We start from the raw sequence: 18,152 nt of genomic DNA, 5'->3' as shown, positions 1-18,152 counted from the left end.
TAATACAAGTTTTAGTAATTTGTTATGGCAACAATAGAAAACTAATACAATAGTCACACCTATTCATTGACCAGTTGTCTGAGGCTGCCCTGAGGTGGAGTAAAGTGGATGTGAGAGAGACCTTATGTCCTGCAAAGCCTAAAATATTTGCCAACTGGTCCTTTACAGAAAAAGTTTGCCCCCCACCCCGATATTCACATGCAAAAACCATGACAAGCAGCTTGCATCTTGGAGCACTTAGTTGATGCCAGGCTCTGGGCTAGGTATTTTGTATTCATATCATCTTTCTGGATGGATACTATTTTGGTCCCCATTTTACAAACGAAAAAAAAATGTGAAGGCAGAAAGGTTAAGTAACTGTTCAAGGTCACCCAGTGAACCAACAGTGAGCAGGGACTCCAAGCCAAGTATGGTTGACTTCCAAGCTTGGCTCACCTCTTGGCCATTCTCCACACCCCAGATGCTCACCTGAGGCCTCCTATCTCTGGTAGAAAGCAATGGGGAGCTGTCGGCTGGGTACCAGGATGCCCAAGTGCAGCATCTCCACAGGCTCCTTGTCTGTGGCCACGATGTCATATTTGCGGACGATCTGGAACACAGAAGCACAAAAAAGCAGAATCACCCCTCTTCTCCTGCCTTGAGGAATAGCCCAGAATACAGCTGCAGAAATCCCATCAGGGTCTTACCCAGCAGAGAGCCAAGTGCAGCTGGAGCTCGGCTAATCGGCGACCAATGCACATTCTTTTCCCAATGCCAAATGGAAGATGGGCAAAAGGGTTGATCTTTTTCTTGTCTTGAAGCCATCGTTCGGGTCTAAACTGACTTGAATCTTCAAAATTTTCCTCATTGGACCCCAACACATGCGTATTTAGCATCAATACTGTCTAAAAACACACAGAAACACAAAGCACTTAAAGAAAACGTTTGAATCGCAAAATTTACAAAAGCCATCACCTTACAAATGGGAAAGTAACCCACAAATGTATAATAATGATGAATGCCAACATGTATTGAGTGCTTGCAATGTGCCGGGTGATACTGGCACAATAAATAGGTCATGAACTTTAAAATTTTACATCACATTCTCACAACAATCCCATGTGGTAGGTTTTATTATTCCCATTCTACAGATGAGAAGACTGACACTCGCAGAGGTTATGTAACTCACTCAAGGCTATACTTGAATCCAGGTCTGTCGATGGAGACAGAAGACCATTATTCCTAATGCTAGACTACACAACACGTCAACTATATACTGCAATCTACACATTTCCAAAATGAATGCTCTCCCAGTAGAAACGTTCAGGGAGATCTGATGGATATTTGAAAAGGGTAAGGTACAGACTGTACAAATTCTACTTACTCCTTTGGGTAAAGCATATTCCCCCAGAACCATTGCTTTGTCAAGAGTCCGAGTTGTAAATGGCACACTCGGGGTAAGCCTGAAAAAACAAAATCAGAGATGTCTAAGTGGGCACGGACCAAGTTCTAGCTCAAGGGAATGCAGATTCTGGTTAAATAAATAGTTGCTGCCTGAGTTCTCAAAAAAGGAACATGATCCCAACTCTTTACAAAGAAGTTCTGTCTCTTTCTTCCCAATATTTACACCTCTTGTTTATATTCTTTATCTTATTGTGTTGGTTCAACCCCCAAGTATAAGCCTGCTTCATAGCTGTTAATAGTGTTTGTTCGGTTTCATTCCCCGTACACGTTCAAGTGTGTACATTGACATGCTTCGCCCTCAAGCTTGTTGTTTGTTCTCGGTTTCTCCTAACTACGCTTCATGAAGTTAAAGATATTTCCTTCTGACCCAAAGACATTGTGAGCTTTGTTTTCCAGAAAAAGAATTTTCAAAGAACATTTTATACAGAGGCTCAAAACCAAAGGTGTCTCTATGTCTTATATAATAATATGGTTCCTTGCTGAGGTTTCATCTCACATCCTTCAATCGTGCCCCTAATCTTAATTATTGCTCATAGCGGCCATTAGAGTAGTATGATTACTGATGTAAAGGGCAAGACTCTGACTTTCCAAGATTTAATAGAATTTGCCCAAATGATTTAGGAAATGTGTTGGGAGCCAAGAAGTTTTCGCCATTAGAAGATGGCCGACATCCTGCTTCTCTTCCTGCTTAATGAGATAAAAGCCCGCGCCTAAAACGAAAGCCCGCGCACGCAGCACCAATGATAATTTGCCAAGTACTTCCCTTATTCTGGATCCCGCCCCCCTTTCTCTGTACTGTATAAATACAGCTACTGCAGCAATAAAAGTTTGAGGCTTGATCAGGATTTTCTTGCCTCCATTCTTTCGCGTCTCCTGACCCTTCTTCTCTTTTCAACCCCTACAGGTTCCTCCTCGGACTCACAAGGATTTGTCCTGCTGGTCGGGACTCCCGGGGACGCCCGGGGCCGAGCACAATTGGCGCCCAACGTGGGGCACGAGGAACGGATCCTAACGGAGGTAGCACGCTTACGAACGCCTGGCCAGGCACCCACTGAGCCGCCGCGAGAGTGAACTCGAAAGTGCGGCTCGATTAGGTCCCCGGAGGACTAGCCGCCCTTCGGCAGTTGTGACCGGTAGAGAGTAAGGTAAGTGGAGCTTAAAAATGGGACAGGAATTGAGTTCCCACGAACTCTTTCTTCAGGGGATCGAGGATTCCCTCAAGATGCGAAAGATTAAGGCTAGAAAAAAAGATTTGCGTGATTTTTTTTTTATATTTTTGTCTGATGTTTGCCCATGGTTCCCACAAGAAGGGACGATAGATAAAAAATGTTGGAATCGTGTAGGAGATTGTTTAAATGATTATTATAAGACTTTTGGGCCTTCTAAAGTACCTGTGACTGCATTTTCATATTGGAATTTAATTAGAGAGATTCTTATGGGTCATTTTTTTTGACCCCGATATCCAAAAGGTTGTTGAGACCGGAGAAACAATTCTTAAAGCAGCCCCTATGATTCCAATGAGGCTCAGGCTGCTTTTCCCCCTGGTCTGTTGGCTCAAATACAAAATGCTGGCCTTAAGGCCTGGCGCCGCCTTCCGCCTAAGGGTTCGGCCACAACTTCCTTGGCGAAAATTCGCCAGGGACCAGAAGAGCCTTATTGTGAGTTTATTAGCCGCCTCACGGACGCCACCGAACGTCTGGTGGGCGACAGTGAAACTGATAACGCCTTTGTTAAACATTTAGCTTATGAAAATGCTAATCCGGCCTGCCAGGCTGCCCTTCGGGCTCATCGTGGTGGTAGCCTTGCTGATTATATTAAATTGTGTTCCGGAATTGGTCCCTCCCATTCTGTTGGTCTTGCAATAGGAGCCGCCCTAAAAGATTTTATTTAAAGACACATCCGCCCTAGACAAACAACAAAAAACTTGCTATAATTGCAAACAACCTGGACACTTTGCCCGGGATTGTCCACTATATAGACAAGGACAGTCATCAAAGGCTAACCCACAACAACCCCAACATCAATCCCGAGCTCCTCCCACCACCGTTTGTCCTCGCTGTAAAAGAGGCAAACATTGGTCTTCGGAATGTTATTCAAAAACGGACATAAATGGCCAACTACTCCCCAAAAAACAGGGAAACTTTTCACGGGGCCAGCCCCTGGCCCCTTCCTTGGAACCGAACCAAGGGGCGATTCGGTTTGTTCCTCAAAAATCTGGACAAGTTCCCCTCACCCAGACGTTGGCTGCCCGAGCGTCTTATTAAACCTATAAATTCTATGAAATAATGAAAATTATCCAGGGCCCTTTTCCCTGAGATTGTATTTCTTTTCCTTTTCAGAAAAAGATGGAGATCCTCTTGGCATTGAAAAGACGACAAAGACAACAAGGACTATCCGTTGTGACCCTGATCCTGTCATCTTTGCTGGTTGTCAGCCAGGCTGAACCCCCTCCACACTTGCCTCAGAATTTAACCTGAAGCAGAACCAAAAGATGATTCTGGCTGCCCCTCCACTGGAGCGGCATGAGACAGAGACATGCCTACCCCCCTCTTTGATGGGAGGGTATGGGTACCGAGTTGAGTGTGACAGCAAAGCATGCACAAGGGAAAACCTTTATACATAAGGTAATCTCTGTTATTCCCTGTGAGTATACCTGAATTATGAAAGAGGTTGGTATCTAAACATTGTTTTTGGCTTCAGTATCTAAGACTATTCTTGGCTCTGCCTCTCCTCCCCAAAAGATACCAAGAGCCAGCAATGGTGGACACACATACATTGTCCACGGGAGGATTCAGGTCACTACTCCCTCACTCGGTTAATGCCCACCTCCTTAAAAGAAATAAAAAGGGAAGAGATGTTGGGAGCCAAGAAGTTTTCGCCATTAGAAGATGGCCGACATCCTGCTTCTCTTCCTGCTTAATGAGATAAAAGCCCGCGCCTAAAACGAAAGCCCGCGCACGCAGCACCAATGATAATTTGCCAAGTACTTCCCTTATTCTGGATCCCGCCCCCCTTTCTCTGTACTGTATAAATACAGCTACTGCAGCAATAAAAGTTTGAGGCTTGATCAGGATTTTGTCTTGCCTCCATTCTTTCGCGTCTCCTGCCCCTTCTTCTCTTTTCAACCCCTACAGGTTCCTCCTCGGACTCACAAGGATTTGTCCTGCTGGTCGGGACTCCCGGGGACGCCCGGGGCCGAGCACAGAAATGAGTAATAGGAAAGGAATATGGTCCAAAGCCCCCTTTTTTTTTGTAGCTTGGTAAATGTTTACGAATCAACTGTGGGAAGGCACCCCTTATTATGTGTTGCAGAGAACAGCCTTCTGACATATTCATATTGGCTTAGGCACGTGTTCTTACCGCATAGATTCTTTCAGACAGGCTTTTAAATATGGCATATTCCTCAAATCCTCTGCCCGTGGCCTCTGATTCTTAGGCAGTACACTCTGAATCTCCTTAAGAAGCTTTTGTTGCACGTGGGGATTACGAGACAAATTGAAGAGGATCCACATTAAGCTGTTTGCTGTCTGAAAGCCAAATGGACATAAACTTGAGTTTTCTGCAAATAAACTGCCTTAAAACCAATATGAGCTGAACCAAAGGTGATGCCTACCACCTCATCATGAAAACATTAGGAGTGACGCCTTTGTACATGTCCTTCTTGGCTGTGCTTCAAACAAATGCCCTGTATGAAAAGTCAGATTTAGTTTCTAAAACACATCAATGAATAATTGCTTATTTCCTGAGGGAATCAAAGTAGAATTCTTTAAATAATCAGCTGCATTAGGACGCAAAATATAGTTTGGTACAAAAATTGAACACAAATGAGGGCATGTAGAACTGGCCCAATGAGAGTCGGATGGACGATTGCAACAGTATCAATTTCCGGGTTGTGATAACAGTTTATCTTATGCACATGTTACCATTGAGGGAAACTTGGTGAAGGATTAAGGAATCCTCTCTATTTTTTTCTTAGAATTGCATGTGACTCTATAATTATCTCACAATGAAATTTGTTAATTGTTTAATATAAAAAAAATATGAAAATTGAATGGGGAGAGAGCCTAAGAGTGTTGCTAATAAAAGTGTTTTTTTTTTTTTTTAAATTTTGCAATGCAAATGCACAAGAAGTTGCATTCCTGGAATTTAACAGAAAGATTTTTTTTGCCACACCCTCAAAAGTTACCACAAAAATAAAAAGGCATTATCTGTACCCAGGGTTTCAGCCTTAAGGAAAGAGCCCTGGTAGGAGGCGGCCAACACCAAAATAAGAAATTCTAGCGTCAAGTTGAGTATTTCAAAGAAACAGCCACAATTTCTGACAAAGACTCATGGCCTTTTAAGTGGCATCCTTTATTTCCTTTCCAAAGGCAATGAGAAGAGAAAAAATACTGGCAGAAACAACCAGTGCAGCTTTTAGCTTCATAATACTCACCACTGGTAGTCTTATGTATGTGTCTTTAGGCCTATTTTTGTCTAATTTAAGCCAAATATTCCCATAAAAATGGTCATTGTGTCCTCTCTGCAGACATGAAGACGCTTTTGCTAAGTGCTATGTGCCACTCACATAAATGAGCCAAGTGCAGGACAATTTGGAGCCAATGGTATTTATTATTTTTGGAAGAAGATGCCTCCAAGTAGCCTTCTTCCTGTCAGAGGACTGCCAGCCTCAGCTGCAAATAAACCGTGGATGTCATTATTACAAGAGTCCAATTTACAAAACAGGAAGAGGGCATAGCCACCAAATTAGATACACTTTCAAATTTCTCTGATTTTCCAAATGTGACTTTCAGAATAGCCAGGACTAAAAAAAGAAACAGATTGAACCGTATCAGTGGGTCCCTTACCACAAGTACCAAATAGAGTTTCCAAAAGGCAGATAACTGTAGCTTTCACCAAAGCCTTGTAAGATAGCCCTGGCCTTTTAGGATAACTGCAGGGGCTGAATGGAGGGGAAGTGGCCTGAGAAACCTCATGGGCACAAAGTATCCCGGCTTGACCTCCATGGAGGAGACACATCTCATAGCGAGCTGGCCTTGCTGCTTCCACTCTCTCTCTGCTAGGTCCATTATCCACCCACCAGCCAAAGCCCACTTTACAAAACATCAATCTGATTAAGTTCCTCCCTTGTTTAAAACACTCCAAGAGATTTCCATCACAGGTGCAATAAATCCAAATGCCTCACAAAGGCTCCTGGTTAACAGGGCCCATCGTCTTCTCCCCTGTCAACTCCAACCACATGTGCCAGTTCTCCAGTCCATCCTTCTTTCTGCCCAGGGCCTTGGCATGTGCTGTTTCCTCTACTTGGAGTGGTCTTCCACCAGCTCTTCCCTTAGCTGGCTCCTTCTCGTTATTCCAGTGTCAGCTCCAGTATGACAGCTCAGAGAGAGACGACCTCCCCTACCTCTCTATGACTTCACCCTGATGGCTTCCTCCAGGTCCTGGATCGCTATCTGAAATGATCCTATTTCATTATTTATTTACATGTCTATCATCTGTGCCCCAAGACCACTTAAGTTCCATGAGGGGGAGCTTCCCTGGTGGTGCAGTGGTTGAGAGTCCGCCTGCCGATGCAGGGGATGCGGGTTCATGCCCCGGTCCGGGAGGATCCCACATGCCGCAGAGCGGCTGGGCCCGTGAGCCGTGGCCGCTGAGCCTGCGCGTCTGGAGCCTGTGCTCCACAACCGGAGAGGCCACAACAGTGAGAGGCCCGCGTAACGCAAAAAAACAATAACAACAACAAAATTAGCTGTTTCTTTTAAACTGAAATAAGTGTTTCCCAAACTCCCTCTGTTGACAATTTTAAGCAGAAAAAAATATTATTGGAATTGCAGAGAGTATTCCAATGTTTCTAGACTAAATAACATCCACGGTTAGGCACTTTGGGGTAACATGCACAGCCTAAAATATATCCAGTTTTTAAAAACCTCGATTATCTACCTTGCTGTGCTGTAGGATGTTACTGCTTCTTAATTCCTGTCGCATTTTGCATATTTGTTGTGGCACTTATACCCTGAACCAGATTTCTGTCTCTAAAGCACATGAATTTTTCTATCCTATGTTTAAGCACAAAGGCTGTGCTCTGGGTCTCCTGCACATCTCTAGTATGAGAATTTTTATGTCTGCTAAGCTAATGCTCAGTTAATCCTTATGGAATAGGTGAGTTGAATGACTACGTAAAATGCATCATGAAAAAGATTTTACAGCCCGTTGATTTAGCAAACTAAAACCGGGCCCACCCTTACCGTTTCCACCGCAGCCAGCTGGAGCTCCGTCACAGCCGCATACAATTCTTTCTTTGAAAGCTGATTGTGGTGATAAATATCACTAATGAAATCCATACTGGGCTGCTCAGAATATTTCTCTAACCGGTTGTCGACACAAGATTTGACTGTTGGAGAAGAGAAAAAGGGAGAGGAAATCAGCTGAAAATGAGGAGGAGGAAAAGAGTGAGATGGAACCCAGGATCAAATTCTCCTTGCAACATCTAAAGGGTTTTTGCAGGCAAACTGACAATGTGACAATTTGTTAGATAAGCTAACACTGCCTTGTTGTTAAGTCAGCAAGCCCTGGCCAATGCCCACAGGAGCAGGGCTTCTCAAATATTAACGTGCACAAGAAACCCCCGGGCATCTTCTTAAAACACAGATTCTGATTCTAGGGTCTGGGGTGGGCCTGGAAGTCTGATTTCTAACAAGCTATCAGGGGATGCTGTTGCTGGGTCTGCAGTCACGCTTTGAGTAGGAAGAGGTTAGAGCTTGGGAGAGGGAGGTCATCATGAGACAGAGGTAGCATTTGGGTCCGTTCTCAGAATCAGAACTTGGTCCCATATCCAAGCATCTAGCAGATATGGTCCCTGATACAGGCACAGTGGGATTTGGCTCCCAAATCCTGGCAGCAGAGGAGAGGAGAAACCCTCCACCATTGTTACCAAACATAAACACACACATACACACACACGTGCAGTGCCCATGCATGCTGACAGTAATGGTGATGTTTGTCAAGTACATTCTAGGCATGCACCTCCCTCACTTCAATCCATCATACAAGCCACCACCATAATAATAATCATGGTGATGATGGTAAAAATGATGACAATAAATGGCACAGCGGTTAGAGTTGGATCTTCTGCCTGGCTTCAACCCTGGTTTTGTCATTACCTAGCATGCAATCTTGATAAAGTTACTTAATTTTGTGTCTCAGTTCTATCACTCAGGCCTAATAGAAAACCCTACTTTACAGGGTTTCTGTGAGAATTAAATGAGTGTGTGTGTGTATACTCAGAACAATACTTAGCACCAAATATTCCCTTCATCCTGTAGCAGAAATAGCTCTGATCCATTGAGATATTGGACTGTGCCAGGTTTTGTTTTTTTTAGGTTTTGCAGAAATTATATTACATATTTTCTTGGCAGGAAACAGTGACAGTTCCCACTAGATCATATGCCTGGTTTTAAGTTATCTATATTAGAACTGAAAACAGTTGTACTGAGGTACGTACTACTACTACTACTACTACTACCACTATTAACCCATTTTAGAGGCGAGACAACTGAGGATGAAAAAGAGTGCATTTGGCCAAGCCACCACACCCAATGACAGAGCTGGGACTTGAACCCAGGAATCTTTGGCTCCAAAGCTCTTGTTTTTAACCACTCCTAGTTCCCAAGAAGACTACAGAAAACTACCTCCTGCCTTTTCCTAGAATTCATCTGTACCAGGGCGATCCCCAAATTCATGAGTTTGCAAAGCCCAAAAGAATCCGGAGGAGCAACTCCATCAAAGGATGGGGTGCTGAGGCCAAGATCATCCAGACCTTCCGGCAGCAGCTCCGGAGACAGGGTTGCTAGGTGCATGTGGCCACGTTACCCGATTTGAAAATGGTGTCCCAGGCCAGAGTGTGCGCCTGCCAGACCTTGGTGTTGAGGCTCTTGTGCAGGTCGACTGGCGTGACCATCATTCTCCCAAACGTGCTCATCATCTGTGGGGAACACAAATGCCTTTTCACCCCCGTTTCTCTTTCTCTCAAAGACAACTTGCACTCCTTGAGAGAAGCGTTCTGAACAACTGCACCCTTTGCTCCCCTAAAGGCCGGAATTCCAAGGACGCCTCAGGGCTCTCAGCACCAGTCCCCGGCCCCACCCTCCAGGGACATATGAAAATCATCTTTGGGATGCTTTTCCACTGGATGTGTTTCATAAAAAAATTGATCTTATGACCTAAACATAAAAAAAGAAGGATACAAATCTCATAACCATTTCCATTTCCAATGATTTCCAAACTTCAGCCATTCCTAAAACCAGTTTCACAGGGTCTACTATCTCTACATACAACCTAAACAATCCCCCAAATTTTAATCTGAAAATTTTCAGACTCTTTGCAATAGTATTTTAATCAACTGACCTTTAACTGAAATACCTACTTTCACCTTGCCTGACAACGACTGAATGTGCCTTTTTTTATTATATGTACGTATATGTACATTCATTCATGAAAATATGCAACACATATTAAAATGAACACTTAACTACTGTAATAAAATATGTGTGGATGCCACTCTTGGGAAACACTGTGATGCACATTTGTTAGGTTCTATAAACGTTTTATAAGGAAAGGTTCTCTACCCAGGAGATGCTTACTGTTTTGATGGCCATGATGAAGTTCAAAGCTTCTTCGCCTGCATTCTTCTGAAGGAGCCCAAATCTCTTCTCATATAGCACAAGGCAGATGCCTGTTATTTAAAATAATCAACACTGTTACCCATTCACAACGACACTGGCGTCCATGATTAGCTGGCTACCAAAGGCTCAATTCTGTCTCCCATAAAAGTGAGGTCTTGGGCTTCCCTGGTGGCGCAGTGGTTGAGAGTCCGCCTGCCAATGCAGGGGACACGGGTTCGTGCCCCGGTCCGGGAAGATCCCACATGCCGCGGAGCGGCTAGGCCCGTGAGCCATGGCCGCTGAGTCTGCGCGTCCGGAGCCTGTGCTCCGCAACGGGAGAGGCCACAACAGTGAGAGGCCCGCATACCGCAAAAAAAAAAAAAAAAAAAAAAAAGTGAGGTCTTTTCGAAGAACAGAGGAAAAGCAAATTCTCTGAGAGAAAGGGGCCTGATTACTCTCCTCTCTTTCTAAAATTATCTCCAGGTCCAATGACTCATCCCCTGCAGAACCTCCTGATCAGAAAAGCCACTGTGAAGATGCAGCCATTTTTATACATGAGTGAATCTCTCCTGTAATGTCTTGATTTTCTCAGAGTTTACCCTTGATATCATGTGTAGCAGCCATTGTTAATGACCTACTCCATACTCATTCTTGCCCATTTCTTCCCTAAGAGAGCCCCGATTTTATTTAGGCTGTCAATGTATCAGTCCTCAGGCAATAAGTCAGGATCGATCTAAGACAATTCTGTTCCCTGATTTCCCAGGCTTCCTGTAGCAGCCAAAGCAGTCACATGACCCAGGTCTGGCCAATGAGATTCAAGGGAGACACTTATGCTTTCTTGATAAAGGGGAAAGCACAGCTGGTTTAGCTCTTCCCTCTTTCCTTCTTGTTTTTGCCTAGAATGCAGGGGTGAGGCCAGGAGGGGCAGGAGCCATTCTGCAAGAAGCCAACTAGCTCAGGATGGATGAGAAGGAAGACAGAACAGGCTTGGGTCCCAGGGACATCACTGAGTGCCAGCTGTGGACTGGCTTCCTCAGGACTTCTCGTCACGCTGGACAATAATTTGTCAACCACCATGGTCAGGTTTTCTTTGACTTGCAAAGAAATGCATTTGATACTCCTTAATCTGGGTATTTCCAGTGGACAATTTCCAAAACATACTCTTCTTTTCTCCTCTATAATCATTCCCTCTTTCCCTTAACACCTTCTGTGGATTTCTTATTGGCATGGGGCTTTCTCATGTGCTAAGATGACAGTCTGCAGCTTTACAACGAGGTCTATCTGATGGGGGAGACAGGTCAGGACAAAAGCCTCCGTCCCGGGGCACCCTCTCCAATCCCTCACATTAGCAGTCAAGAGTGATCCTTCCGGCAAATCGGACCTTGGCACCTTCCTGCTAACATCACTCTCCTATTGCTCCCAGGGACTCTGGGCTCAAAGCCAAATGCCCATCCCTGGTTTACAGGACTGACATGGGCTGGCCGCTGCTTCCTCCTATCCTCTGCCCTGGACATCCTCGTCCCTTGCTGGACATGCTCCAGTTACTCAGAACACCCTTCTTTCTCCTCAACACAACACTCTCTGTTCCTTCAGCCTGGAACATTCCATCTTCCTTCACTTTCACCTGGGAAACTCCTGCTTATCCCCCAGGCCTCGGCTGAGATGGTACCACCTCTGTGAAGCGGCCCTGACCATGCTCAGCCGAGGCAGCCACTAGGATTCTCCCCCAGCCTTGAACCCCCTCAGTCAAGCGCTCCACATTCTACTGCAGCTGCCTTGTTCCCCTGCCTGCATCTCCACTGGGCAGCGAGCACGTCAAGGCAGGGCTTTGCTTTTATTCCCAGCGTGGTCCTTGAAAACAGTGACCATGCTCCCTTCTGTTTGAAACTTTCCATGGCTCAACATCGGACTCAAAGTAAACGTTCTTGCGGGGACTTTCAGGCCCCGGCTTAATCTTTCTCAGCTCCTCTTTCCCCTCCCCCCCATAATCCACTCACACCAGCATCCTCGAAGTTCCCCAAAGACATTGTTCATGCTTTCACCCCAGGACATTTGCACCTCCTGTCTCCACTGTCCCAACAGGCTTCCCAGAGATACCCCGGTGGCTTGCTCCTTGCCTTCCTTTAGGTCTCACCTCAAATGTCTCCTTACCAAGCAGACTTGCCTCACCTAGGAACCTATCTTCTTTCTTGACTCCCTTACTCCTTGGCATAGTATATATTAAAATATATTTACTAGTTGATTGTCACCCCTACTAAAATCTGAGCTCCATGTGAGCAAGGATGTTGCCTGTTTTGTTCACTGCTGTGTCCCTAGTACAGTGCCTGGCACATAGCAGGTGCTGTATAAATGTTTGTTGAATGACTGCATAAACAGTCCAGAGGGTAGAGCATCACCTAAACGCCTGAAAGCATTAAGAGGGCTGCTATGGCCTTTCCTACTCAGCAGTGGTGTATGATTACAGAAGAGTTGTCCACAGGGCCATGTCTGTCCTCAAAATCACTTGCAAAACCAAATGAACAAGATGTGAAGACAACTTACTTTCAAATGACCATTTGTTCAGCTCGCTGTACAAATCTTCAATGCAGCCTCGCTCATCACAGAGCTCACTTATTCTACCTGTAAAATCAGCCAAGACCTTAACAGAAAGAAATCACCAAAGACACATTTCAGTCACTGAAGGAAAACAAAAGTTTCAAGTTCAGTAAGTTAGCTTCAGGTTTTGCTACCTTGTATATTCACTGCCCATAATGTTACTCATTCTGAATCATCACTAATTATATATTCTCCTTGGCAGTTCATCTTCTGCCCCAACACCCTTGTCCTGGGTTATTTCCTGAGCTTTCCCTGCAGCCTCCCTGAAGCTTAGGTTTCAGCTTTTGATCTAAATTTAAGAAAAGGAAAACATTTCTTCTAATCAGAATGGAGAATAAACCACAAAGGAGGAATCAGCCCAGTGTCTCTGTGGGGACAACGTCTCAAGGACTCTGGCTACCCTGAGGTTTGCCACTTCCATAGCTGGGCAGGCAAACGTCTCCTTACTGGTTGGGGTTGTATTAAGCATGTTAAGCTTAGAGCCAGGGAACTATAAGTTCTGGACGCAGCGCCTTTACTGAACAGCTCTGTCACCTTGGACAGGTCCTATACAGCCCCTAGAGGCCAGTTTCCACAATCAGGGTTTTAGATGACTAATGCTTTGCATTTCATGAGGCTTGTACAGAACCAGGCATGGTACAAAGTGTTATTACCTTAGCTGATCCTCAAATAACCTCATGAGGTAGAAAGTACTGTCATTACTCCCATTTCCTAGGTAACAGATGAGAAAACTGAGGCTTAGAGAGTAGCTAAGGCACTCTCCCTTGGACACATAAAAGTGGCTCTGCTGGGGTCTGAAATAGGGTATATGGGACTACAAAATCCACCGGTGCAACTAATGGGCATGTTTAGTTTGTCCACATAGCATGTTAAAAAGTACTTTGAATTTGTTACCATCAAAAAATCCAGAGATTTCCCATGAACGTATGAATTTTCCGTTAGTCATCAAAAAATAATAATAATTACTAGATCTGGTGACACTGGGTCTACATTTCCATGTGGCAGGCATTTGCCAGAGCTGGGGCAGCTGTCCCCTCTAGAAAGGGCATGCACTATTCTGCTTGCTAAAATCCCTATTGGGCCTTATACATTGATATTAATCACCTGGCCCTTGGAAGCTTCTGAATCTGCAATCTTTCACCTACATGATCCTATGTGGGTCCAGTTCAAAATAAATACCCAGAGTGAACAGGAGTAAAAAGAATCCTCTACATGTTTAAATCCTTCCCCCTTTGGGGCCCTGCTGGCTAAAGGATAACATCTAAAAACCTTAGCGTGGCACAAAAATATTGTAAAGACCTGCCCTCTGCCCAGCATCATTTCAGAGAAAGCTTCACTTCAGCTGCACTAAATGTACTGTTCTCTGAACACACCATCTCATGCCTCCATATTTTCAGCAGGCTATGCTCTCTGCCTGAATGCCTTTTCTCACCTTCTCTGGCTTGCAGACTCCTACTCATCCTAAAAAACCCAGCTCAGCTGTCACTACCTAGGAAGTTTATAGTGTTATCTCATTTAATCCTCACAGTAAACCTATGGAGTGGGAATTGTTACTCCCAGTTTATAGACTGGGAAAGTGAGCAAGTTAAATGGTACAGTCAGGTTACATAGCTGGTGGGGGTGGGGTGATGTTCAAAACCAGGACTGTAGAATGGCAAAGTCTATGCTCGTAACTGCTCCCTTATCGTAATACTACTTTAAAAGGGAGTGAAGGAGGGGGGAATAAGGAAGGAGGATGTGGAGAGGAATGAGGAGAAAAGGAAGACTCCTGAGTTATCCAAATTGCCTGCCTTTTCTTCTGCACTTTGTAGCTGTGGCTTGAAGCTCCACTAAATCCCTCCATCCCCAGAAGAACCAGGAAAGCGAACCCCGTCCTGCAAACCTCATTGATTTTGTTGTCCAGCTTCATAATTTCCACTGGTTTCATTAGTTTCTTTTGAAAGGCACTCCTGACCCTCTGCCAGTCTTCTCCTTCCCTGGGAGAGAAGCAGAATTATATTTAGAGCAAACGGAAAGGAAAAGAACGAAGAAGCAGAGACACCTCCAGTTCTCTGACTTCATAAACTATATAACCAAATGAACACAAAATCGTGCCAAGAAACAGCCAGAGAATAATTAGTATTGGAATATTCGGGGCTGGTTTGACAATACGATGAATAATCACTTTTCCCTTGAGCCAAAGATCGCACAGAAAGATCAAGTCCAGATATTTGGGTTCAGAACTTTTGATGTGCCCTCGCTGGGGTTGAACTGGGAGGCCAGTGGCCTGTTTCCAGCAGTAAGGGTGGGCACGTGAACACCCACTTCACCAGCAACTCAGATCTGTTTGAGGAAAAAAATCTTGTCTCCTTTCAATTGGGTTGAAAGGCACATTCACAGAATACCTCAAATTTAGAATTTTGCCATTGCCTTCAAATAACAGTGAGAGATTCACCGGAGCTGTAAAAAGCCTGTTCTCATCATGAACCCTTTTGCACTTGCTCTATAGATGACCACGCTGCCTGTGATGCATCATGCATTAATACCGTTTTTAATTCCAGTAATTAGGGACTTCCCTGGTGGCTCAGTGGTTAAGAATCTGCCTGCCAATGCAGGGGACACGGGTTCGATCCCCGGTCCCAGAAGATCCCACATGCTGCAGAGCAACTAAGCCCATGCTCCACAACTACTGAGCCTATGCTCTAGAGCCAGCAAGCCCGCTAGCCACACCTAGAAAAAGCCGCAGCGCAGCAACGAAAAGCCAATGTAGCCATAAATAAATAAATCCAGTAATTATATATATCCTGAAAAATACGACTATTAGGCATTATAATTTGGGGGTAAAAAAAGTGCTAACGTATTAAATGCTAACAATGTAAAAGCTGAGGAATCATATCACATTAGAGTATTTCTCTCTAAAATGCAACCTCCACACCCCTCCATGCCAGCTTTCCAAGTAGGTCTATCTCCTAATTCCCACAGTTTCCTTTACAAAGGAAGGTCATTGTCAAAAGCAAAAGGAGTTAACTTCTGGCGTTTGAGCTACCAAGGGGGGAGAGGGGCGGGTCGCAGAATTTTAAGGGATAATTTTGTTTGTATAACATGTTTGCCTTGGCACGCTAACTTGACAATCTCATTCCACCCAAGAGTCCAAACATCATAATTCGCGTAACCATTTTTTGGACATTTCTTTGACGGAAAGACCTGGCCCAGCCCCCTTGCCAGAAAGAACACAAGTGTTGCGTACTCAACCCAAACGTCCCTCCACCCACTCTAGTCCACGCAAGAGCCCGTGACCGCAGCAGGTACGGGCTTCCGTGTTCTCCCTGCATTAGAAGGGTCCAACCCCAGGGAACCCTCATTCCCGTCCCTTCCCAATTTCCAGCCGCCGAACCCCATCCTGCTTCCTGGACTCACAAGATCAGCAGTCCGTAGCCCTCCTCGCGATAGTCGCGATAGGCCTTCCACGGTTTGATCTCCAGACGCTGGGGGTACGCGCTCTCCGTGCGGTAGAGCGCTTCCAGCAGACACGGCGAGCCCAAGTGCACCGAGTCGAAGGAACCCAACTTCATGCGGAAAATCTTGCCATATTTCTCGTGGTACTCCGCCTGCAGCGGGCCGGGCAGGGTGCGAAGTAAGCGCGCATCCGCTGCAGAGTCCCAAGAGCGCTTCTCCCTCCTCCCCGCCTCCTTCCTCTCGGGGACCGGGGCCCGCTGCAGCCTGGACACACAACCGAGCGCACCGTGCGCCCGAACCGCGCGCCTCGGGGAGGGTTTGGAGAGCAAGGCGGGGAGCAGAACGGGAACTGGGGGCGCGACGAGGCATTTACCAGCGTGTCGTGCTGTTTCTTGAGCCCTCCTTTCCAGAGAATCTCCAGCAGACTGCCCAGCAGTGGCCACTTGGTGGGACCGGGCAGGGCGGCCGCGTCTTGCGCCTCGCCCTGTTCCATCATGGGGCAGAGGGGCACCTCCCGCGGCCGACGGGGCGCACACGCCGTAGATGTCACGGGTCTGGGGGGCTGCCCCAGGCTGCGCAGCTCCTGTAGGAAGGCGGCAAGGGAGCGGCTCTTGCCGATGGGGGAGCTCATGGCAGCGGGGGAGACCGGGCGCTTGGGAATGTGCGGGGGCTGGGAAGGGCGAGGTGGCTAAAGAGGCGCCGGCGAGAGCTGGGGCCTTGACGATTCTGCGGAAGAGAGGCAAAGAGGGGCAGCAGGTGTGATGGAGAGGGCGGAAGACGGACGGAGAGCAGAAAGGAACTCGGCGAGGATGCTCGACGCCGCACCGCGCGGCAGCCTCAGGGAGCGGATGCCCGCCTAGCGCTGGCCGCAGGGGCTGGAGGAGCGCAGCCGGGAGTTGGGTGGCTCTTGGAAGAGGAAAGGAAAGGACGTGAGTCCGCCTGTTGGTTGCAAGTCTGACTTACAGCTCTGGAGTAGCGAAGTGGAGGTGTCTAGGAAGGTAGAAGAGATGCTGCTGGCGCTGCGCTTTGCTCCTGTCCCTCTCCATGCTCCATGCCCGGGGACCATGTATTTATGGAGACAGGGCAGGCCCTGGGTGGCCAATGAGCACGCTAAGTGGGGCGGAGTGGGTTACGGCTGGCCAGGCCCGGAGGGACGCGGGACCCGGGGTTGGGGGTGGTGCATGGAAGTAGGATGGAGTCAGCGAGGTGAGCGAGGGCGCCGAGCCTCGGGTGACCGGAGCGCGGCTCTCCGGGCGGGAACGCCGCGGACTCCACCCTGGAGATAATCCCCCAGGGAAGGCACGCTAACCGGAGTTCACCGGGCGTGCGCCGAGCGCGCCTCCCCGCCCTCCCCCGGCGGCCGGGAACTGCAGCCTCGCGCTTGCACAATCGCGCCGCCGCGCTGTTGAGGTCTCCGAGTACCGCCCCGGGGAGGCTGCCGGCGCCTGCCGGAGCCCGAGAGCCCGCGCGTTGCCCGAAACCAGTTTTTTTGCCAGCCTGGACGGAAGTGTTTTTGGAGGAAGGTTGGCTTTCTGCACCTCCCAAGGTGGGGAGGGTTTAAGTCTTAGTGAAAGGCACCCGGAGAGGGGATTTCACCTTAGAGTCTTAACTTGGGCAAGGAGGAGCCGCTGAATTTGGAGAGTTTTCTCCCTAGCTGCTCCATTTTGGTTGTTATGAAGATGTAATGAGTGAGTGCAGGTAAAGCGCCTACAACGTAGTCCACCGTCAGTACTCCACCTGATGTTGCCATTTTAGCTGGTTATGAAATGAGAGGCAAAAGCAGGGCTTGTGGTTGAGACTGGGCATCTGCCCCTCCCTCCATTTGGACACCGACCACCTTGTGCAAAAGCTAGGCACCTGCACCTTCGAACCGCGGCCCCTACCATCCCCATCCATCCCTACAAAGTCCATCTTAAGCAAGCGCGGGAGAGAACACACCATACACACACACACACACACACACACACACACACACACACACACACTTCCTAGGGTCCTCGTGGCTGGCAAGGGTAGAAC

General features: G+C 46.9%; 1 protein-coding gene across 1 annotated transcript; it reads right to left on the bottom strand.

Annotated features, from left to right (window-relative positions):
* Window positions 1–307: 307 nt before the first annotated feature.
* LOC116740225 (1,25-dihydroxyvitamin D(3) 24-hydroxylase, mitochondrial) lies at window positions 308–17,179 on the bottom strand. The gene is made up of 11 exons (XM_032605626.1): window positions 16,507–17,179; window positions 16,095–16,285; window positions 14,581–14,674; window positions 12,645–12,741; window positions 10,083–10,174; window positions 9,313–9,424; window positions 7,689–7,834; window positions 4,804–4,970; window positions 1,364–1,442; window positions 687–884; window positions 308–589 (listed from the first exon to the last, which is right to left on the bottom strand). The coding sequence occupies exons 1-11, from the start codon at window positions 16,762–16,764 to the stop codon at window positions 479–481; spliced, it is 1,545 nt and encodes a 514-aa protein (XP_032461517.1). The 5' UTR covers window positions 16,765–17,179; the 3' UTR covers window positions 308–478.
* Between the last annotated feature and the right edge of the window lie 973 nt (window positions 17,180–18,152).

Source organism: Phocoena sinus, chromosome 15, assembly GCF_008692025.1.
Source record: "Phocoena sinus isolate mPhoSin1 chromosome 15, mPhoSin1.pri, whole genome shotgun sequence".
In the NCBI taxonomy this organism is placed as follows: Eukaryota; Metazoa; Chordata; class Mammalia; order Artiodactyla; family Phocoenidae; genus Phocoena; species Phocoena sinus.
Note: the sequence above shows the minus strand (reverse complement) of the source record. Positions and strands in the feature narration are given on the sequence as shown.